The following is a 21,079-nucleotide window of genomic DNA, read 5'->3' on the forward strand; positions in this document are numbered from 1 at the left end:
GACGCCTGATTGGCTCAGCGCCTCTGTTTGCTGTCGTAAGACCAGGAGACGTCCACCAATCACATCACGTATCGCGCCATGGTCTGATAGTACGTCGATGGGCAGAGGCGCCTCACTACTTTGAATAAAACCCGCCCCTTAATATTGGTCCCGCCCACGCAGCGCTGGGCTGACTGGATTACATCTGAATATGTAATGAGCGGTTAAGGGTACGCGCGGGTCAAATGAATATTCATGACTTCACCGATTAAAGGGAGGGGCGAATGTTTAATAGGTGTTATTGTCAACACCATCTATACCTACACAGCAAATATTGCTGGGATTTCTGGAACATGCACTCAATAACACATTTATTCAAAGTAGATGTGGAGTTGCAATAGTTTAACCTGTGTGATGCCTGTAGAGGTGGAGTTTATAATGTCTGTTATCTCCATCATGGCCTGGTCATCAGGTTACTGCTCTACATGCCCAATAACGCTCAGCTATTATTTATTGACTCTTTGTGTAATTGCAATAAATATGTGAAATTAGTAGGCTATTTGGGGTTCCTGAGTTTATGTGATAGAGGGCTCTACTATAAAAAAAGATTTAAGATAAAACCTTTCCAGAAAACCAAAAGTAAATGAGTCTAAACCAAATGGTTATTTTGTTTATAATCAAATTTTAGGCACATTAGTTAGGCCTACTTTATAGTAATAATAATATATTATGATTATGTATTATCACTCTTGCTATAAAGCAGACCTGGGCATTGTATGGTATTGTACAAACATGGTATTAGTTATCGTCAATATGCAGATGACACTCAACTTTACATTTCTCTAGAACCTAAAGTCCTAAAATAAATTACCTCACTTCTTCTTTCTTCTTCTTCTTTTGGCTCTTCTCGTTTAGGGATCGCCACAGCGGATCAAACTCCTCCATCTGGCCCTGTCCTGAGTGTCCTCCACTAACACACCAGCCACTCTCATATCCTCTACCACTGCATCCATAAACCTCCTCTTAGGTCTACCTCTCCTCCTCTTGCCTGGAAGTTCCATCCTCAAGACCCTCCTACAAATATACCTCTCCTCCCTCCTCTGTACATGTCCAAACCATCTCAATCTCGCCTCTCTAACTTTATCTCCAAAAAAAGGATGTCAGAAGTGAGAAATTACCTCACTGTTTAGAGGATATACAGACATGGATGTCTGACAATTTTCTCCAATTAAATAAAGAGAAGACAAGAGAAGACAAAGATAAGTTCTTGGTAGTGATTCACAAAGGAATGATGTTCAGACTTATTTAAATCAAATTAATCTGAAGGTCAAACAATGTGTTAAGAACCTGCGTGTCACTTTTGATAATGAGCTCAGCTTCAAATCACACATCATGACTACATGCAAGACAGCTTATTTTCACCTTCCAAACATCGCTAAGGTCCGATATGCTCTCTCCTGCTGACAGTGAAAAACTTGTCCATGCATTTATCACATCAAGGCTAGATTATTGTAACGCTGTTCTATCTGCTCTTCCAAAGAGCTCTATTTCACACCTACAGCAATTTCAGAGCACGGCTGCAAGAGTTCTGACCTGCAGGAAAACGAAGTATCCATATCACTGTAGAATGATGTAACAAACGTGACTCAGAAGGCAGATTAAGAAAAACAGTATTTAATGATGTAGACACAGAAAATAGGGGCACCAATGGGAAAAATGTGTGTATTTATTTATTGTGTATGTATTTAAGTGCACATACAAGGGTGATTCTCAACTAAAATAGTTTACTATATTTCACACCTACAGCGAGCGGCTGCAAGGGTTCTGACCCACAGGAGAAAATGAGATCATATTACACCTGCACTCCACTCACTGCACTGGTTACCTGTCAGCTTTAGAATAGATTTTAAGGTTCTAGTGATGGTTTTTAAATGTCTTCATGGTCTTGCCCCTCTTTACCTCAGTGAAATGATGGTTAGATATGTTCCAGTCAGGTCTCTCAGGTCTTCAAACAGTAATCTTCTGGTGATTCCTAAAAGCCGATTAAAGATTGGCGAGGGTGTTTTTAATCACTATGGCCCAAAGCTCTGGAACTCTCTTCCTGAAGAGCTCAGAGGCATTTCATCCCTGCATAGTTTCAAGAACAGTCTCAAAACCTTCCTGTTTAGATCTGCTTTTAGTTAAGGAACTCTAATGGTTCATTATTTCATCACTTTATCACATTATTCTACTTAATTACATTCTATGTCTGTTCTAATTATTTTAATAGTTTTGCCATCTTATTTACTTTATTACATTATTTTGTCTATTTTAATAATTTGTCATTTTATTACTTAATTTTATTATGTTTGTTTCCTTTTTATCTTTGCTTCCTTTTTATGTTTTATTTATTCTGTAAAGCACTTTGAGTTTCAAGTATGTATGAAAGGTGCTACACAAATAATGATTATTATTATTATTATTATTATTATTAAGACCCACGGGGCACATCCAGCCATCTGACTATCTCTGACCGGCCAGAGTAAGATCGTTAATAAGTTAGAAGTCAAAAGTAAATGTGTGACTATGACACCGATTACAATGTGATACATGCAGGAAATATAACTACACTGCTGTAATTCTGAAGGCAACTTGTTTTTAAATTTGCATCCAACCAGTCATTATGCACCTTCACTCAAATGTGTCAGTGAACATTAAACTAACATTTAAAAAAAATCTGACGATGAATGCAGAATCTTTAACAAGGCACATGTGAGGAAATGTGTGATTTATTATCTGTGACCCTCAATCAGACCAATGACCTTCTGTTCACTCCTGTCTGATCTATTGTTCACTCCTGTCTGTGTCTGATCTTCTGTTCACTCCTGTCTGTGTCTGATCTTCTGTTCACTCCTGTCTGTGTCTGATCTTCTGTTCACCCCTGTCTGTGTCTGATCTTCTATTCACTCCTGTCTGTGTCTGATCTTCTGTTCACTCCTGTCTGTGTCTGATCTTCTGTTCACTCCTGTCTGTGTCTGATTTTCTGTTCACTCCTGTCTGTGTCTGATCTTTTGTTCACTCCTGTCTGTGTCTGATCTTCTGTTCACTCCTGTCTGTGTCTGATCTTCTGTTCACTCCTGTCTGTGTCTGATCTTCTGTTCACTCCTGTCTGTGTCTGATCTTCTGTTCATTCCTGTCTGTGTCTGATCTTTTGTTCACTCCTGTCTGTGTCTGATCTTCTATTCACTCCTGTCTGTGTCTGATCTTCTGTTCACTCCTGTCTGTGTCTGATCTTCTGTTCACTCCTGTATGTGTCTGATCTTCTGTTCATTCCTGTCTGTGTCTGATCTTCTGTTCACTCCTGTCTGTGTCTGATCTTCTGTTCACTCCTGTCTGTGTCTAATCTTCTGTTCACCCCTGTCTGTGTCTGATCTTCTATTCACTCCTGTCTGTGTCTGATCTTCTGTTCACTCCTGTATATGTCTGATCTTCTGTTCATTCCTGTCTGTGTCTGATCTTCTGTTCACTCCTGTATATGTCTGATCTTCTGTTCATTCCTGTCTGTGTCTGATCTTCTGTTCATTCCTGTCTGTGTCTGTTCTTGTTTCAGTTCCTCTCCATCCTCGTTTGATTAGTTTACTTAAAACTGGCACTGCAGTTCAGACCAGGACAAGAGTAATCCATGTTCAGACCAGGACAAGAGTTAATCCATGTTCAGACCAGGACAAGAGTTAATCCATGTTCAGACCAGGACAAGAGTTAATCCATGTTCAGGAGGACCGGATTGAGATTAATAATAATGCAGTTAAGTGTTGAGATGTGCTCCAGCAAGCCCAACAAGGTCCAGTGCAATTATTATGCAACCACGCAAAGTGCAAACTTACAGGAAGATGTCAGCCTGTAGTAAAAAATATAATCAATGTAAGTCTTTTCATTTGTGCTCATCAATTACAGTTCCAATTACCAGCAATCAGCGCCACCACCAGGTCATCTCGGTCAGTGCAGTCACTCATTTGTTCCAGTGGATCTCGTAGGAGTTTCTCTGCGAGTAGCTGTTCTCTGTGCTGCTGCCTGTTGCTGAGCGAACCTTCTCCTTCACGACCTTGACCACGAGCCCCCCGGCCAGCACCAGTCCAGCTGCCGCCTTGCCGATCTCAGCCACCGCCGTTAAAACCTGAGCAGCCACTCCCGCCGTGTTGAGACTGCCTGCTAACCCGGTTGCAGACGCTACAACACTCTGACTGCTGCAGGCGGCTGCACCTTCCACCACGGCCTGCAGAGGAGCTGCAACACTGCCTCCGGTGGCCAGGGCCTGTGGTGCAGCCAGTGCTGTAGCATTAGCCACGCCAGCCACACCTACTGCTGTCTCGGGTCCAGATAACGCAGCACCAATCAGCCCCCCCTCAAGAGCAGCCCCCACCACTGCCCCCGCCCCCAAAACCCCTCCTACTCCTGCAGCCACGCCCACTACTGTAGCACTCACCATCCCCACCTGTTCCAGGGCCTCCAGTGCGGCCGCCCCTGGTGTTTCCGCTTCTGCCCCGGCCAGCGCCCCCACAGCACCCCCCAGCACGCCACCTGTGGCCGCCCCCACCGCTAAAGCCGTCTCCCCAGTGGCGGCAGCTACGATCGCCCCGAGAGCTTTGCCTACCCCGCCTGCCACGGAAACCCCAGTCACCAACCCTGCTGAGCCGCCCAGCACCGAGGCTCCTGCTGCTACAGCCAGAGGGGCGGCGGCTCCAAAAACCGCCCCCACCGCCATCCCAGCAGCCCCGGCGGCCACCAGCGCCTTCACCCGCTCTAGAACCTTCCGTGAGAGAGCTGCATCTCTCCTGAGCCGGCTGAGTGCTGTGGGTAACAAGTGTCTCCTGCCCTCCCCGTTACCCCTCCGCTCCTGCCCCCATCTCTGCCCTCTCTCCTGCACCAGCGCTCGTCCCTCACTCTCATCCTCCCATCGCTCCTCTCTCCTCCTCTCCTGTCCATCTTCTGACCTCTCCTCCGGATCTCTCCTCCTCGGTCCCACACCTCTGTTACTCCACAACTCCCCCTCACCTCCCATTTTCCTTCTCTTCGCTGATGTCATCCCTTCATCCACACCCCCCTCCTCCCTCTTCCCCTCATCCCTTTCTCTCATCAGTCTCTCCTGCTCCTCTCGGATGGCTAGCTCCGCCTCCTGGTACATGACGTTAGTAAAGCTCCGCCCCTCATTCTGCTCCACCATCTCCTCCACCTTCCTGAGCAGTGCCCTCACCTGCCCCCTGTTCCCCGGGTCCCTGTTGTTCAGAACATGGTATCTGCCCCTGCAGGTCTGCAGTAGAGCATTAAGCTCCTCTGGAGCAGCTCCACCCAGAAACCCGTCCAGGCCTCCTCCACCCTGCTCCAGATCGTCTCCGCGGGTGAACAGCACCAGCGTGTGGTGCTGTAGAGCCTCCTCCCCAAACACCTGCTGCATCTGGCGGGCGGCGCGCTGTTCGTCCTGCGTGTATCGGCCCAGCGGGACCACCAGCAGGAAGGCGTGTGGGCCGGGAGCACTCAGCGTCACACACTTGGCAATTTCAGCGTGAACGTCGCTCGGTGACAGTCGTGTGTCTCCAAACCCTGGCATGTCTACCACAACCACAGTCTTCCTGCTGCAGGAGTCTTCATCCTTCTCATCCTCGGGCAGGTCTACACTGCCCAGCTCACACACCCGCGTCACAGAGCTCGCTCTCAGCTCAGACAGGAAGTGAGATCGTCCCAGGATGGTGTTCCCCGAAGCGCTCTTTCCTGAGCCAGTTCGACCAATGAGTACGAGTCTGAGCTCAGGAACGGCAGCTGAACTCTCTTCCTGTCCCTTATCTTTTCTTTCCTTCTGTTTCTCACTCTCCTCTCTCTTGTTCTCTATCGGTGTCTCAGATGTATCACTCCCCTCATCACACGTCTTCTCTGAAAACAACGAGAACACATCACAGGTCAGTTACAAGCTTAGAAGTGTTCACATAGTCTTTTATTTACACAAACAGTAACACTAGGTATACTAATTTGCAGTTTAGAATATAGAAAAACATTAAAACAGGCCCAATATATAAAAATATTGTGATTCAGTTGTATTATATATAATCTATATAGTCTTTTACAAAACTTTCATATTGCCAAATCAAAAATACATTAGCAATCTGCTTGGCTAACCCATTTCCACTCTAGCATAATGGTGCCTGCAGATTTAACATGTCACTGACTTTTAAAGCTTTTGTTTGGTTTATATAATCTCATATAAACTCAAATCTCCGTCGTTAAGGTTCAGATTCAGAGGCCGCGTTGTCGCTGGTCCAGGAAGTGTCAGATGTACACCCTGTCCCATAGATAACCATTACATACATTACAAATCAAAAGTCTAAGTCAAATTTATTTATATAGCGCTTTCACAACACATGTTGTCACAAAGCAGCTCTACACCCCTGTGGGTCCAGATCCCTGGTGTGTGTGTGTGTGTGTTCCTGTCAGACACACTGAGGAGTTTCACCTCAACTTCTCACATCGCTGCTAGAGTTAGCAGGTTTGCTAACTACCTATAGCGTTTACTAGATAAACGGGCTAATTACGATTGTTCTCTAACACTACATTATCAAGTTTCGACGTAATCACGCATATGATAGTGCATACATTATGGAATAGTCATACCTAATCCAACAGCGGTGAACATTATTCTTATTTCGAGGACTAATCAATCCGTCCGTCGTTAGTCTCCAGTCCGGTCTCCAGCGCGCCCCACTGGCTCCATCTACTGGTCATTGGGTGTTATTGCCAACACAGTCAATGGGTTACAGTTGTTATTGATGTCAATAAACTAAAACGGGGAAAAGCACATTTCAATAATGGAATGTGAATCGTGGAAAGTAATGGAAACATGAATCAGAACAATGAAAATGAAATAAGCGATAGTTGAAATTCTATGTGCAAAACTAAATAAACTGTTTACTATTATTATTTGTTTGTTACCTGTAAAAAGTTTTGTAGAGTCCCCCAGGGTTGAGTTTTTATTATTTTCACTTATTTTTCAACCTTTGTGTCTATTCTGAGCTGGGGCTGCTGCTGTAATTCCTGAATTTCCGCCATGTGAATCAATAAAGTAATCTTATCTTAACTAGCACTGAACCTTCCCCACTCAGACTCCCTCTGCTGGCGGACAAGGAATGTTGCCTGTCAGCTGTTAAAGTTTTTTGCAGCTGCTAAGACCCCAAAAGTGGTCCTTACAGCACAATTTTAGAAACCATTAACTCATGTAGCCTATCTATTGACCTGGTGCACTAAACCTTAAGCACATTCTCTGCCTTTTTAGAAATTCTAAAAGACACTTTTTGCAAAACATTAAACACAATTTAAACACATATGACACTCAAAACTGAAAACCATTTGTTTCTTTGGAAAATGCCACCACGCCCACACCCACCTACCAAAATCCAAACCCTTGCAGGTTAAACACTTCTAGCTCATTTTTACAAATCTTTAGACTTGTAAAATCTAAAGTCCGAGCCTAATCCCTATAAAGAGGCCACAATTTGCAAATCTTGGTTTGCACATCAATGGAGTCCAATACAGCATAGAGATTATGATGAAGAGGATGAGAATGAGTAACCATAACGGATGAGATCAGAGTCACTCTGGTTGACCATGTGGTCAACCCTGTGGTCATGTGACCATGTGGTCACCCATGCGTTGAGTTTTCTGGAGGCAAAGGGCCCAACCTAATCTGCTGCTACACTGTAGCATCATCCAGACATTTGAGAATAGATAAGTAGACCTGTCCTCTATACATACTACATCATGTTTATGCACTACTAGTCTACCACTTACTGACGGCTATCAGAAAGAGTTCAATATGGTAATGTCAAACAATAGCATTATGACAACTACATCAGAACATCATTACAGACAACATCACCATCATCCATTCATTGACATCATCCATTCATCGGTAATGGGACAGTGAGAGTGTGAAACAACTGCACTATGAATATGCACAAGTCTGCTCTACTATCCACTCACTGACATCATTATGCCTATTTCATACTGTCCTACAATACTGTAATGAACATCATAGGACACTGTACCAATGTCAGAGTCTCTGGCAGCCTGGCAGCATCACAGTGGGTGCAGCTATTACCCAGAATGGTGGTGTTCATCATCATGACACTCTTGGTCCCAACACTCCCCACATCATCACCTTCCTCAACACAGAGCACAACACACTCATTCTCCATCACTGGGGGATGAACCAGTCTGGGGTTGTTGTATTCTGGGATAACATGTTGTGCTTCACCTCCACCAAACTCTCCACTGTGTAAGAAATGATTGAATCATATATTGTTAGACTTTGAAATTGTGACGGGCAGGTGTGAGCAACAAAAAGGAAGCGATCACGCCAAGTCTCAGGGAAAAAGGGTGGTTTAATATAAAGTGTGCAAACCTAAAACCCGTGCAATAGATCCGAATTAAGGATATAATGACCAGCGGTCAACTGGTACAAAGACAAGGCATATATAGACAGACAAACGACCATCAGGTGGGAACGGATCACGGGCTCCGCCCACCTGAGGGGCGTACACGACGTCACAAGACAACAACAACACAGCCGCTGTGGACAGAGGCGGCCGGTAGGGGGCCGCCTCACCGTGACAGACCCCCCCACCAAGCCGCACTCCCCTCCACTGGGTGTGTGGCACACAGCGGCTGCACAACAACACGAAGGGGCAGGAAGGCAAGGACAGGCAGGGACACACCTCCTGCAGTCCACGAGCTGAAACACAAAACACATAACGTTAGTCAGCTCACCTCCCTGGGCGGGACCCTGGACCGACTGGGCCGTCAACAAGACAAAACCACGCCCCGGTCGGTCACAGGGCCCTCACGCCCTAACCGGCCTTAAGCCGCATAGCCCCACAGGTGCGAGGACGGCGGGCCTCGGCTCCTTGTCCGTCCGGGGTGTATGTGTGTGCAGGTTACCTCCCTGGGGCGTGGCTACGTCACCTCCAGGACCCCGTGGAAGGGTCTCCGTCCTGTGCAGGAGCTCTTCAGACCGGAGCCCCATGGTCCCCAAACATCCGGGGGCCCCAGCCCTCTAGGGAGGGGCTCTTTCCGACCGGGCTCCGGTCACCCCACAACATAAGGGGGCTCCTGCCAGCTGGAGACCCCCACAAGGTCCAGGGATGCCACGATTCAACACCAGGGAGAAGCACCTGCACATAAAACACAAATGCACACACACACCCACACACACCAACACAGAACACAAACGCGCACTACCCTGATCCCCCCTCCAGGGGGGAGGGGTCTCCATCCTAACTCAGGAGCACACCCCATGGCACGGGACCACAGCCGGTCCCCCCCCAAACACACATTCAGGGGGAGGAGCATGCGTGGAATTACACACAAACATTAGACAACACGTTAGGACACAACACACACGCAACTACTAGACAAACAAAACAGTGTACAAACAGACAGACTGGACCCACACATGCGCGCTCTACATACACATACACAATAGTGACGCGCCGCTCCAAGTCGCAGTCGCTCCCCACATAAAACACAAGACACACGGGGAGCGAGGCGACAGTGACGAGCGGCGACCTCGTGACACATGAAACATTTAACATGAAACAACGAGCACGCACACAGATCCACACGTCCGTCAACATGTACACATTTCTCCCACACAAAACATGAAGAGCGCTCCCAGGGAAGACGTCCTGGTCCTCGCCGCGCCACAAACACAAACACGGCGGAGCTCTTCAAACAAACAAACAAACAACAAAAACGAAGAGTATTTCCAGGGCGAGAGCCCTGTCCCTCGCCGTGCCACAAACAACACAAAAGCACGGCGGATCTCTTCAAACAAACACCACGCAGACAAACACTTACCACGAGACATGACCACGAACGAAGGAGAAAGAAAAAGAGACTCGGCGGCTTCCGAAGGGTGGCTGGTCATTCTGTGACGGGCAGGTGTGAGCAACAAAAAGGAAGCGATCACGCCAAGTCTCAGGGAAAAAGGGTGGTTTAATATAAAGTGTGCAAACCTAAAACCCGTGCAATAGATCCGAATTAAGGATATAATGACCAGCGGTCAACTGGTACAAAGACAAGGCATATATAGACAGACAAACGACCATCAGGTGGGAACGGATCACGGGCTCCGCCCACCTGAGGGGCGTACACGACGTCACAAGACAACAACAACACAGCCGCTGTGGACAGAGGCGGCCGGTAGGGGGCCGCCTCACCGTGACAGAAATGGTCTCTAAACGTAGACTATGGCCATCAGGGTTCATAAACAACCGGTTAAATGTGTTCAGCCCTCAGTGTTCAGTAGGTAGCCAGAGGAACAGATTCACAACACACAAGTGTCGGACGTTTAATAAGGAATACAAGTGAAATAGATAAGAAATAAGATTTGTCTTAAAACATTTGGTTAAGAATAATTGGTGTTGTCCTTATCAGGTCAGGAGGTACAGTGGAGACAGTCAGACTGGATGTGGGTGTAAGGGAAGAATACAAGATAAACGGAACAAGGAACAGATCAGTTCTACCCGAGGGAAAGACTAATTAACAAACTGAGGGTATTGAAGGTAAATAAATTCCTTTACACTATTGTCTTAAAGAATAGTATTACCTCCTATATGCACTATTATTGTTATTAGAATGACATGGACAAACAGAACAGTCAGTACACCCATCTACTGGAGCCCTGAACATTAAGACCATGAAGGCAACATGATGGACTCCACAGACATGCAGCTGTTGAAGATGAAGACCATGAAGGCACTATGATGGACTCCACAGACATGCAGCTGTTGAAGATGAAGACCATGACGGCACCATGATGGACTCCATGCAGACATGCAGCTGTTAAACAGGATGATGATGATGATGATGATGATTAGAACAGAATAATGTGTCACCAACCTCTATTTGGATGGTAAGTATGTGTTCCAGGTGTGTTTGAGTACAGATCTGTGTGTGTATTTATGTGTTGCTCTATGTCAAATGCAGACATACTGTATATCTAATATTTACATTTAAATGTCTGTTTTGAAAAGTGTAAAAGCGAGTGTAAATTGTTGACGGGGGGGGGGGGGGTTGTGTGAAATGGACACGAATAAAGTATTATGAGATATGGATCAGAGGTAAATAAACTAATTTTTTTTCGGCATGAGAAATCGGATATGTGGCATGTGAGCGTGTGAAGACAGTCAAATGCGAGTGTTGGCAACCCTGAGATCCCCACATACAAACGGACGAAACTGTAACTCCACGCTGAACTCAGGCCCTTATCTGAGTGAAATTATGAAGTAGTCGAAAATAAACATTACTCCTTCATTTTCAAGTGCCTTCTCTGCCCACCATAGACCCATCAGAGTCATGATTTCTTATAAAAGTTCCCCACCCAGTGTAAGGAAACACGTAGAGCTGAGATTTTCATATCTCATATTTTCAAAACTGGTCGTTTTATTAAATGAGAAATCTAACAATATCTTACAGCAAACTGTTTCTTTGTTAAATTAAGTCTGACATTAGCATTGTATACATAGTTAGCTAGCTAGCTAAGTAAACTATTGCTAGAGCACAACCGAAAAGTGCCTCAGCAACGCACTCTGCATGTAGCTAATGTAGCTAGCTAATAATTTGTTTTAACATAGTTCATAGTTCTAATCTAATGACTTCATTTTCACACAGCTGTATTTAAAGAAACCCAGTTTTTACCGTTTATGTGAATGTTGTACAGCACAGTGCCTGATGATTTTAGACTCTCACAACTGAGGAACCATGTGACATTGTGCAGTAATGTTTCATCTCCACAAAGGCAATTATCCATAATCACATTATTTGGGATCACACAACCTGACAGCTGTACCTGAAGCAACCCAGAACCCAGCGTAGAGGGGCTGAGTGAATGTGGTGTGGACTGTGTGTAGGAGACTCATTGTGTCAGAGACTCTGTAGAAGGACAGAGTTCCTGCACTGTGATCCACATACACTCCTATTCTGGAGGATGGTGGATCTGGGATCTTAGTCTGAATGTTGTCATGACAGAAAGACAGAGAGGAAGAACACACTAGACTCCAGGACTGAGGGTTGAATCCAAACCCACACTCATTACCACGCCCTTTTCTGCTGATCTCTTTATATGAGACTGATATGAACAGCCATTCTCCACTAGTCCTCTCCACCTCCCAGTAACAGCGTCCACACACACTCTCCGTACACAACACCTGAGCCCAGTGGTCAAATCTCTCTGGGTTATCAGAGTATGGCTGGACCTCCCCACTCCATGTCACCTCTTTGTTCATCTCAGACAGACTGAGATGACAATGTGCAGTGTTGAGATCCAGAGTCAGCTGACAGAAACCTGAAACAAACAGCATTCAAGTTTTTATTTACAAATTCTGTTAATCACAATAAAAATATACTCATCTGTTTTTTGTTCCTCATGCATTCTAATAATGAAAATGTAAAGATTACATGGCATGTTACCATGGTAAAAATAGCACGATCATATGTTGTGTGTCAGTGTGCGTGTGAAAAGAGGAGAGAGACTGGTGTGTGAGAGAGTGTGAGTAATGAAGGGTGGATGTGTGTATATGTGAAATAATGTGTGTGAGAACGAGAGGTGTGTGTAAAGAATAAAGAAAGCAGAAGTGAGAACATTAAAACTTGTTGAAATAAACAGCAGAGACTAAAGACCTTGATGGGAGAAAAGTGGACAAAACAAAAACAAATAATGGTGTGTTTGTGTGTGTGTGTGTGTGTGTGTTACATTTCAGGAAGTCTCCTCTGGTCTTTGGCTCTGAGGATAAAATCTGAACTGCTGCAACTGTGGATAAACAGAATCAAATGGTCCAACAGAATGAATTAATGAGACCCAAGTCCTCCATCCAGAAATACAGAAAATGATCAGAATAAAAGTGAGAGAATATGTAGATTATGTGTTTATGAACAAAACACTCTCTAATGTTTCTGTTAATAATGAATGTCAGGGAAGGTCAGTGAATATCAGGAAGGTTCTGTATCTACCCTAAAGTGGCTTTTCCATCCATTTGGATGGAAATTTTGGAAATGAATTTGAAATTTGGAATTTGGAAATTTTGAAAATGTAAAAAAAAAAATTAAAAAGGCAAAAATTTGCCCTCCCCCTTTCAAATATCACAAAACAGTTTTATGCTAGAGTAGATGGAAAAGTTAGAATACTGCTAAAGAGTGATGACTAATACTGTAAGGTGCCCGGCCTCTAATTGATATTCTGACATTGTTTTAATTAAAGGGTGATGACCCTACTGTAAGGTGGAGCCTCTTTCTTTAACTACATCTCTCATATTTGCATTTTGTCTTTCATTCTTTAAATGATCACTCTATGTATTTACCTTTCTATAATCGTTTAAACTATTTTGACATTCTCAGACATTCTCTCTTTTCTGTTTTTGTGTGAACTCTCACCTGGAGAGTAACATTGCAGTTGGAGCCTACAATACCAGCATCGCTGCTCCGACACGGAATAAAAGCCTGGCGTTCATCAACAGACATTTACAGTGACAATATCATAACCCAGAACTTTCATTTTTACCTTTACTTAGTCTGATTGTGTGATTTGTGTGTGACTTGTGTATTTGTCTGTATTTTGTGTAATTTGTGTGTTAACGGGCCGCCCAATGGAGGATGGGTTCCCTTTTGAGTCTTGGTTCTCCCGAGGTTTCTTCCTATTCCCCACCATCATAGGGAGTTTTTCCTCGCCACTGTCGCCTTTGGCTTGCTCATTAGGGTTCTGGACCCGTAGTATTGTTAACCTTTTAAATCCTGTAAAGCGCTTTGTGACAACATGTGTTGTGAAAAGCGCTATACAAATAAACTTTGATTGATTGATTGATTGAACAGGGACACTGAAGCCGGAACACCGACCACATGAGAGATTTAAAGAAATTTGATGCATCAAACCCATCAGCACGTAAACGTCCAAACACAAAACTGCATGAATGATATTTATCAGTAGAGGGCAGCAGTAATGGTCCAATTTCAAAGGCATATTAAATCGCTCATACCTTTTAGCATTTAGGAAGTCTTATAGCATTCTTTATTCTGCCACTGAGTAAGCAGAGATTTTAAGTTTCACGGCAGGACAAATCATCTTACCATACGCAGGGATTTTGTGGAATTCCTCCTTACAGAAGTCCTCAATTTGCACTTTCAGGTTAGAGAGAGATTTCTTCACTTCATCAAATGAGAGATGTTGATAGACATAGATGTTGTGTGAATCCTCAGATGCAGAAGATACACATAGCGACTGGAAAATCTACAAAGAGCCCAAAACATAATGGAGACGAATAAAGGTGAACAAGAGTAATGAATGAACTCAAATTCACAACAAATTAGACCAAAGACACATTTGTTATTAGACAGAAACTTTATATTTACTGTTGTCTTAATGAGCTTGTGTGAAGAGTCATTACAGAAACTTGATGAGGAGCAGGTTCCTCTGTATCTGAGTGTTTATAGTAACTTGATGAGGAGCAGGTTCCTCTGTATCTGAGTGTTTATAGAAACTTCGTGAGGAGCAGGTTCCTCTGTATCTGAGTGTTTATAGAGACGTCATGAGGAGCAGGTTCCTCTGTATCTGAGTGTTTATAGACACTTCACGAGGAGCAGGTTCCTCTGTATCGGAGTGTTTATAGTAACTTGATGAAGAGCAGGTTCCTCTGTATCTGAGTGTTTATAGACACTTCATGAGGAGCAGGTTCCTCTGTATCTGAGTGTTTATAGAAACTTCATGAGGAGCAGGCTCCTCTGTATCTGAGTGTTTATAGAAACTTCATGAGGAGCAGGTTCTTCTGTATCTGAGTGTTTATAGACACTTCATGAGGAGCAGGTTCCTCTGTATCTGAGCGTTTATAGAGACGTCATGAGGAGCAGGTTCCTCTGTATCTGAGTGTTTATAGACACTTCATGAGGAGCAGGTTCCTCTGTATCTGAGTATTTATAGAAACTTCATGAGAAGCAGGTTTCTCTGTATCTGAGTGTTTATAGAGACTTCATGAGGAGCAGGTTCCTCTGTATCTGTTTATAGAAACTTGAGGAGCAGGTTCCTCTGTATCTGAGTGTTTATAGTAACTTGATGAAGAGCAGGTTCCTCTGTATCTGAATGTTTATAGAAACATCATGAGGAGCAGGTTCCTCTGTATCTGAGTGTTTATAGTAACTTCATGAGGAGCAGGTTCCTCTGTATCTGAGTGTTTGTTACCTGGAGGAAATGGATGTGATCCTCTGTGTGGGAGAGCTGCTCCAGTTCAGTGTCTCTCCTCTTAAGATCAGTGATCTCCTGATCCAGTTGATTCAGGAGTCCTTCAACTTGACTCAGTTCAGCCTTCTCCTGAGCTCTGATCAGTTCTCTCACCTCACAGCGCTTTTTCTCAATGGAGCAGATCAGTTCAGTAAAGATCTTCTCACTATCCTCCACTGCTGTCTGTGCAGAACACTGTTAGGAGACACAGACAAGATGGAGGTTCATTTAAAGCTGAACTATCATTCACTCTTCCACTGTGACTCTGGATGACTTATAGAGCCCACTGTGGTTGTGTAGGATCCCAAAGTGTGACAACACTGGTCTCCTCACTGGCTGATGGAGGAGAGATCCTACACTGGTCTCCTCACTAGCTGATGGTGGAGAGGTTACACTGGTCTCCTCACTGGCTGATGGAGGAGAGGTCCTACACTGGTCTCCTCACTGTCTGATGGAGGAGAGATCCTACACTGGTCTCCTCACTAGCTGATGGTGGAGAGGTCACACTGGTCTCCTCACTGGCTGATGGAGGAGAGGTCCTACACTGGTCTCCTCACTGGCTGATGGAGGAGAGGTCCTACACTGGTCTCCTCACTGGCTGATGGAGGAGAGGTCCTACACTGGTCTCCTCACTGTCTGATGGAGGAGAGATCCTACACTGGTCTCCTCACTAGCTGATGGTGGAGAGGTCACACTGGTCTCCTCACTGGCTGATGGAGGAGAGGTCCTACACTGGTCTTCTCACTGGCTGATGGAGGAGAGGTCCTACACTGGTCTCCTCACTGGCTGATGGAGGAGAGGTCCTACACTGGTCTCCTCACTGGCTGATGGAGGAGAGGTCCTACACTGGTCTCCTCACTGTCTGATGGAGGAGAGATCCTACACTGGTCTCCTCACTAGCTGATGGTGGAGAGGTCACACTGGTCTCCTCACTGGCTGATGGAGGAGAGGTCCTACACTGGTCTTCTCACTGGCTGATGGAGGAGAGGTCCTACACTGGTCTCCTCACTGTCTGATGGAGGAGAGGTCCTATACTGGTCTCCACACTGGAGACCAGTATAGGAGCTTTCCTGTGTCTTTGTATTTTCTTTAAAATGTTTGTTGCCTGCCACTCTCGGCCAGGACTCCCTGGAAGAAGAGCCATTGTGACTCAATGGGACTTTTTTCCTGGTTAAACTAAAATTAAAATAAATAAAAAAAATATTTGGATGGAAAAGTGGAGGAGAGATCCTACACTGGTCTCCTCACTAGCTGATGGTGGAGAGGTCACACTGGTCTCCTCACTGGCTGATGGAGGAGAGGTCCTACACTGGTCTTCTCACTGGCTGATGGAGGAGAGGTCCTACACTGGTCTCCTCACTGTCTGATGGAGGAGAGGTCCTACACTGGTCTCCTCACTAGCTGATGGAGGAGAGGTCCTACACTGGTCTCCTCACTAGCTGATGGAGGAGAGGTCCTACACTGGTCGCCTCACTAGCTGATGGACAAGAGGTCGTACACTGGTCTCCTCACTGGCTGATGGAGGAGAGGTCCTACGCTGGTCTCCTCACTAGCTGATGGAGGAGAGGTCCTACACTGGTCTCCTCACTAGCTGATGGAGGAGCGGTTCTACACTGGTCTCCTCACTAGCTGATGGAGGAGAGGTCCTACACTGGTCTCCTCACTAGCTGATGGAGGAGAGGTCCTACACTGGTCTCCTCACTAGCTGATGGAGGAGAGGTCCTACACTGGTCTCCTCACTAGCTGATGGAGGAGAGGTCCTACACTGGTCTCCTCACTAGCTGATGGAGGAGAGGTCCTATACTGGTCTCCACACTGGCTGATGGAGGAGAGGTCCTACACTGGTCTCCTCACTAGCTGATGGAGGAGAGGTCCTACACTGGTCTCCTCACTAGCTGATGGAGGAGAGGTCCTACACTGGTCTCCTCACTAGCTGATGGAGGAGAGGTCCTACACTGGTCGCCTCACTAGCTGATGGACAAGAGGTCGTACACTGGTCTCCTCACTGGCTGATGGAGGAGAGGTCCTACGCTGGTCTCCTCACTAGCTGATGGAGGAGAGGTCCTACACTGGTCTCCTCACTAGCTGATGGAGGAGCGGTTCTACACTGGTCTCCTCACTAGCTGATGGAGGAGAGGTCCTACACTGGTCTCCTCACTAGCTGATGGAGGAGAGGTCCTACACTGGTCTCCTCACTAGCTGATGGAGGAGAGGTCCTACACTGGTCTCCTCACTAGCTGATGGAGGAGAGGTCCTATACTGGTCTCCACACTGGCTGATGGAGGAGAGGTCCTACACTGGTCTCCTCACTGGCTGATGGACGAGAGGTCCTACACTGGTCTCCTCACTGGCTGATGGAGGAGAGGTCCTACACTGGTCTCCTCACTAGCTGATGGAGGAGAGGTCCTACACTGGTCTCCTCACTAGCTGATGGAGGAGAGGTCCTACACTGGTCTCCTCACTAACTGATGGAGGAGAGGTCCTACACTGGTCTCCTCACTAGCTGATGGAGGAGAGGTCCTACACTGGTCTCCTCACTAGCTGATGGAGGAGAGGTCCTACACTGGTCTCCTCACTAGCTGATGGAGGAGAGGTCCTACACTGGTCTCCTCACTAGCTGATGGAGGAGAGGTCCTACACTGGTCTCCTCATTGGCTGATGGTGGAGAGGTCCTACACTGGTCTCCTCACTAGCTGATGGAGGAGAGGTCCTACACTGGTCTCCTCATTGGCTGATGGTGGAGAGGTCCTACACTGGTCTCCTCACTAGCTGATGGAGGAGAGGTCCTACACTGGTCTCCTCACTAGCTGATGGAGGAGAGGTCCTACACTGGTCTCCTCACTAGCTGATGGAGGAGAGGTCCTACACTGGTCTCCTCACTAGCTGATGGAGGAGAGGTCTGTCTGAGCTCTGAAGTAGCTGCTCCATCAGTTCTCTGCTCAGTTCTCACCTTCAGAGTGTCCACAGCCTGCTGCAGCTCCTGGACCTTCTTCTCTTTCTCCTGGATTCTCTGCTGCCATTTACTCTGGTCCTCCTTTAAACCACTCTGTGGATGAATAAATAAAATGATCTGTTTATAAATGTTTGTCTTATGGACTCTTTAAATATTGTTTTCTAAAAGCTCTGAATTTTTGCATAAATATGGCACACCCACTATTACATGATCAGATCTTTGAAAGAACTAAGTTCACTGTAGTGAATGAACTGACAATCACTACCGTGTCAAGGAGAAACAGACAGAGTTTTAAACAGGGTTAGTGTTTAAAAAACAGATAGTGGTTTGTCTGGTTTTTGTTTGTTGTTTTGGATGTGCACAGCACATATCTTTATACACTCATGCTATCATCTCATATTTACCCTAACTTTCTCATTTTTCAGTCTCTTTTGTTTGTTTCTATGCCTCCACCAAGCATGGTAGCCTAAATCCTCTAAAGTTTGCATAGCCATAACGGATGGAAACACAACTTAATTCACTTTTTATGCTCACAAATCATTTTGGAAAAGCATTCTCTCTCTTTTAGAAGAAAGTTTCACTTTCTGACTTTTACTTTGAAAGCATTATTGGATAACTTGCCACAATATATCTCAACATTGCTTTCCTGTGTCTTTGTATTTTCTTTAAAATGTTTGTTGCCTGCCACTCTCGGCCAGGACTCCCTGGAAGAAGAGCCATTGTGACTCAATGGGACTTTTTTCCTGGTTAAACTAAAATTAAAATAAATAAAAAAAATATTTGGATGGAAAAGTGAAGTCGACCTCTAGTGGCTGACTACAGTACTGCGTTCAACCCTGCCACTTTCCATGTAAGTGAATGGCTCAGGTGACAAATGTCTAATAATTTTTTTGTGCAAATGCCTTTCATGTTAATATCTCTCTCTTTATTATGAACAAGTTTTATAAGGTATTTGATGATTCTTTAAAGGTGTGGTGATGAGGTGATTGACAGAAATTGGCTGTGTGGCTTGACAGCTAATACAGCTAAGTCAGATGTGAATGACAGGAAGCTAATCCACTGTCGGCTACATTAAATGTCACATAACATCATTTTTAACCTTTCACCATGTTAATAATGTTGACCTGTTCAGTTTGACAGTCTTGAAGTAAAGCAATATCATGGGGTAAGTTCTTTTCAGTTTGATAATGTAGCTAGCTAGATAGCTGCTGTAATTTAACTGATTGTATAAGGTTCCTTGTTCTCACCTGTTTCTCAGTTCTTTCCGCTACAGCAGCTACTGTGTCATGGCCTCTGTGTTCATACATCGTACACAAATAACAGATGAAACTTTGGTCAGTACGACAGTAGATCTCGATCACCTTCCCATGTTGAGAGCAAATCTTCTCTTGTAACTGTGAGTAAACTTTGACCAGCTTGTGTTTTTTCAATCCAGGAACTTCATAGTGACGTTTGAGATGTGTTTCACAGAAGGAGGCCTGACACACCAGACAGGACTTGGTGGCTTTGAGTTTTGTCCCAGTGCAGAAATCACACTCCACATCTCCAGGTCCAGCGTAACAGTGAGCAGGAGATACAGACTGCAGTTTTGTCTTCTTAAGTTTCTCAACCACTTCAGCCAACATGTTGTTTCTGTATAAAACAGGTCTTGAGTGAAAGAAGAGTGAAAGACTCTCTGCACCGAGGACACCTGGAGATTCCTCTCAGATCCACCTGATCCCAGCAATCATTAGCCTAATAGGCAAAACATGACAAGTTTATTTGTATTTTCATACACAGTGGCAATTCAAGGTGCTTCACATAAGATGTAGAACAGTTCTAAAGATTACTATGTTTTATTAATGCTTTATTATTACAATAATAAAGCTTTTTTCATTACATAGTTTGGTAAGTATCTTCCTGAGGTGATAGCTATAAAAAATAGAAAAATTAAAAATAAAAATGTTACAAATACAGTTAAATTGAACTCATTTAAAATAAATAAAATAAATGTTTAAAGGGATAAACATGAATTAAAATGACTATAATTAGTACAAAAAAGTGCATAAAATGAAACAGATTAAGAATACTTGTCACGTAGGGCTACGCCCCCCTCTCCTAGCTGTCGCTCCAGTTTCCCTGTTCCTCGTGTCTGTGTTGTTCCCTGCTCGTTGATCCCGCCCTGTTGTCTGTCTCCATGGTTTTCCCTCATCTGCCACACCTGTGTCATTGTCTTCACCTGTTTCTAGTCTAGTTCTGTGTATTTATAGTCCCTGTGTCTCCCATGTCGGTATCGGTTATTTTGTGCTATGAGTCAGTTTGTACTTTGTTCTTTCGGTCAGTGTTATTATTCGTTTGTTTGCTCAGTCTGTGTTTTTGGTGTCCTTTGTCTCCTGTGCGATCCCCGTTCGTTCCTGCCTGGTTCTCCGTGTCTTGTAAGTTATGCCTGTGTACATTTCACGTTTGGACTGCCTACCTGTTATGACCCCTGCCCGTTATTTCGACTCTGCCTATGGAATTCCATTTAATAAATCTCTCTCTCCTCAGCATTTGTGTCCGCCTCAATGCTCTGCGTCACGCAGTTCGTTACAATACTTTAAAAATTAAATGAAATAAAAATCAAACAAAACTAAAACTAAAGAGAAGGTCAACTTCAGAAGAACATAGTGACCACTCTCCAGTGAACATCGATGGCTCCTCCATGGAGATCATCAAGAGTACCAAATTCCTGGTGTTCACATGGTGGAGAACCTCACCTGGACCCTCAACACCAGCTCCCTAACCAAGAAAGCACAATGGCATCTCTACTCTTTCTGAGGAGACTGAGGAAAGCTGACATGCCTCCTCAAATCCACACCACATTGTACAAAGGAACCATGGAG

The 21,079-nt window shown here is 44.9% G+C and overlaps 2 protein-coding genes and 1 long non-coding RNA gene across 4 annotated transcripts; 1 reads left to right on the forward strand and 2 right to left on the reverse strand.

Annotated features, from left to right (window-relative positions):
• Positions 1-1,687: 1,687 nt before the first annotated feature.
• On the reverse strand, positions 1,688-10,235 carry LOC143517616 (uncharacterized). The gene is made up of 3 exons (XM_077010331.1): positions 6,937-10,235; positions 6,619-6,784; positions 1,688-5,883 (listed from the first exon to the last, which is right to left on the reverse strand). The coding sequence occupies exons 2-3, from the start codon at positions 6,638-6,640 to the stop codon at positions 3,968-3,970; spliced, it is 1,938 nt and encodes a 645-aa protein (XP_076866446.1). The 5' UTR covers positions 6,641-6,784; positions 6,937-10,235; the 3' UTR covers positions 1,688-3,967.
• LOC143517621 (uncharacterized) lies at positions 5,779-14,362 on the forward strand. Of its 2 annotated transcripts, XR_013131998.1 has the most exons (4): positions 5,779-5,909; positions 10,438-10,565; positions 10,638-10,915; positions 12,762-14,362. It is a non-coding gene; the product is annotated as an uncharacterized LOC143517621 (long non-coding RNA). The 2 variants fall into 2 exon arrangements; XR_013131997.1 differs by having other exon boundaries at positions 10,438-10,915.
• On the reverse strand, positions 11,449-19,871 carry LOC143517620 (tripartite motif-containing protein 16-like). The gene is made up of 6 exons (XM_077010335.1): positions 19,466-19,871; positions 18,216-18,311; positions 15,227-15,460; positions 14,122-14,281; positions 12,755-12,811; positions 11,449-12,346 (listed from the first exon to the last, which is right to left on the reverse strand). The coding sequence occupies exons 1-6, from the start codon at positions 19,841-19,843 to the stop codon at positions 11,820-11,822; spliced, it is 1,452 nt and encodes a 483-aa protein (XP_076866450.1). The 5' UTR covers positions 19,844-19,871; the 3' UTR covers positions 11,449-11,819.
• Positions 19,872-21,079: the final 1,208 nt, after the last annotated feature.

The sequence above is a fragment of the Brachyhypopomus gauderio genome, chromosome 6 (genome assembly GCF_052324685.1).
Source record: "Brachyhypopomus gauderio isolate BG-103 chromosome 6, BGAUD_0.2, whole genome shotgun sequence".
Classification (NCBI taxonomy): Eukaryota; Metazoa; Chordata; class Actinopteri; order Gymnotiformes; family Hypopomidae; genus Brachyhypopomus; species Brachyhypopomus gauderio.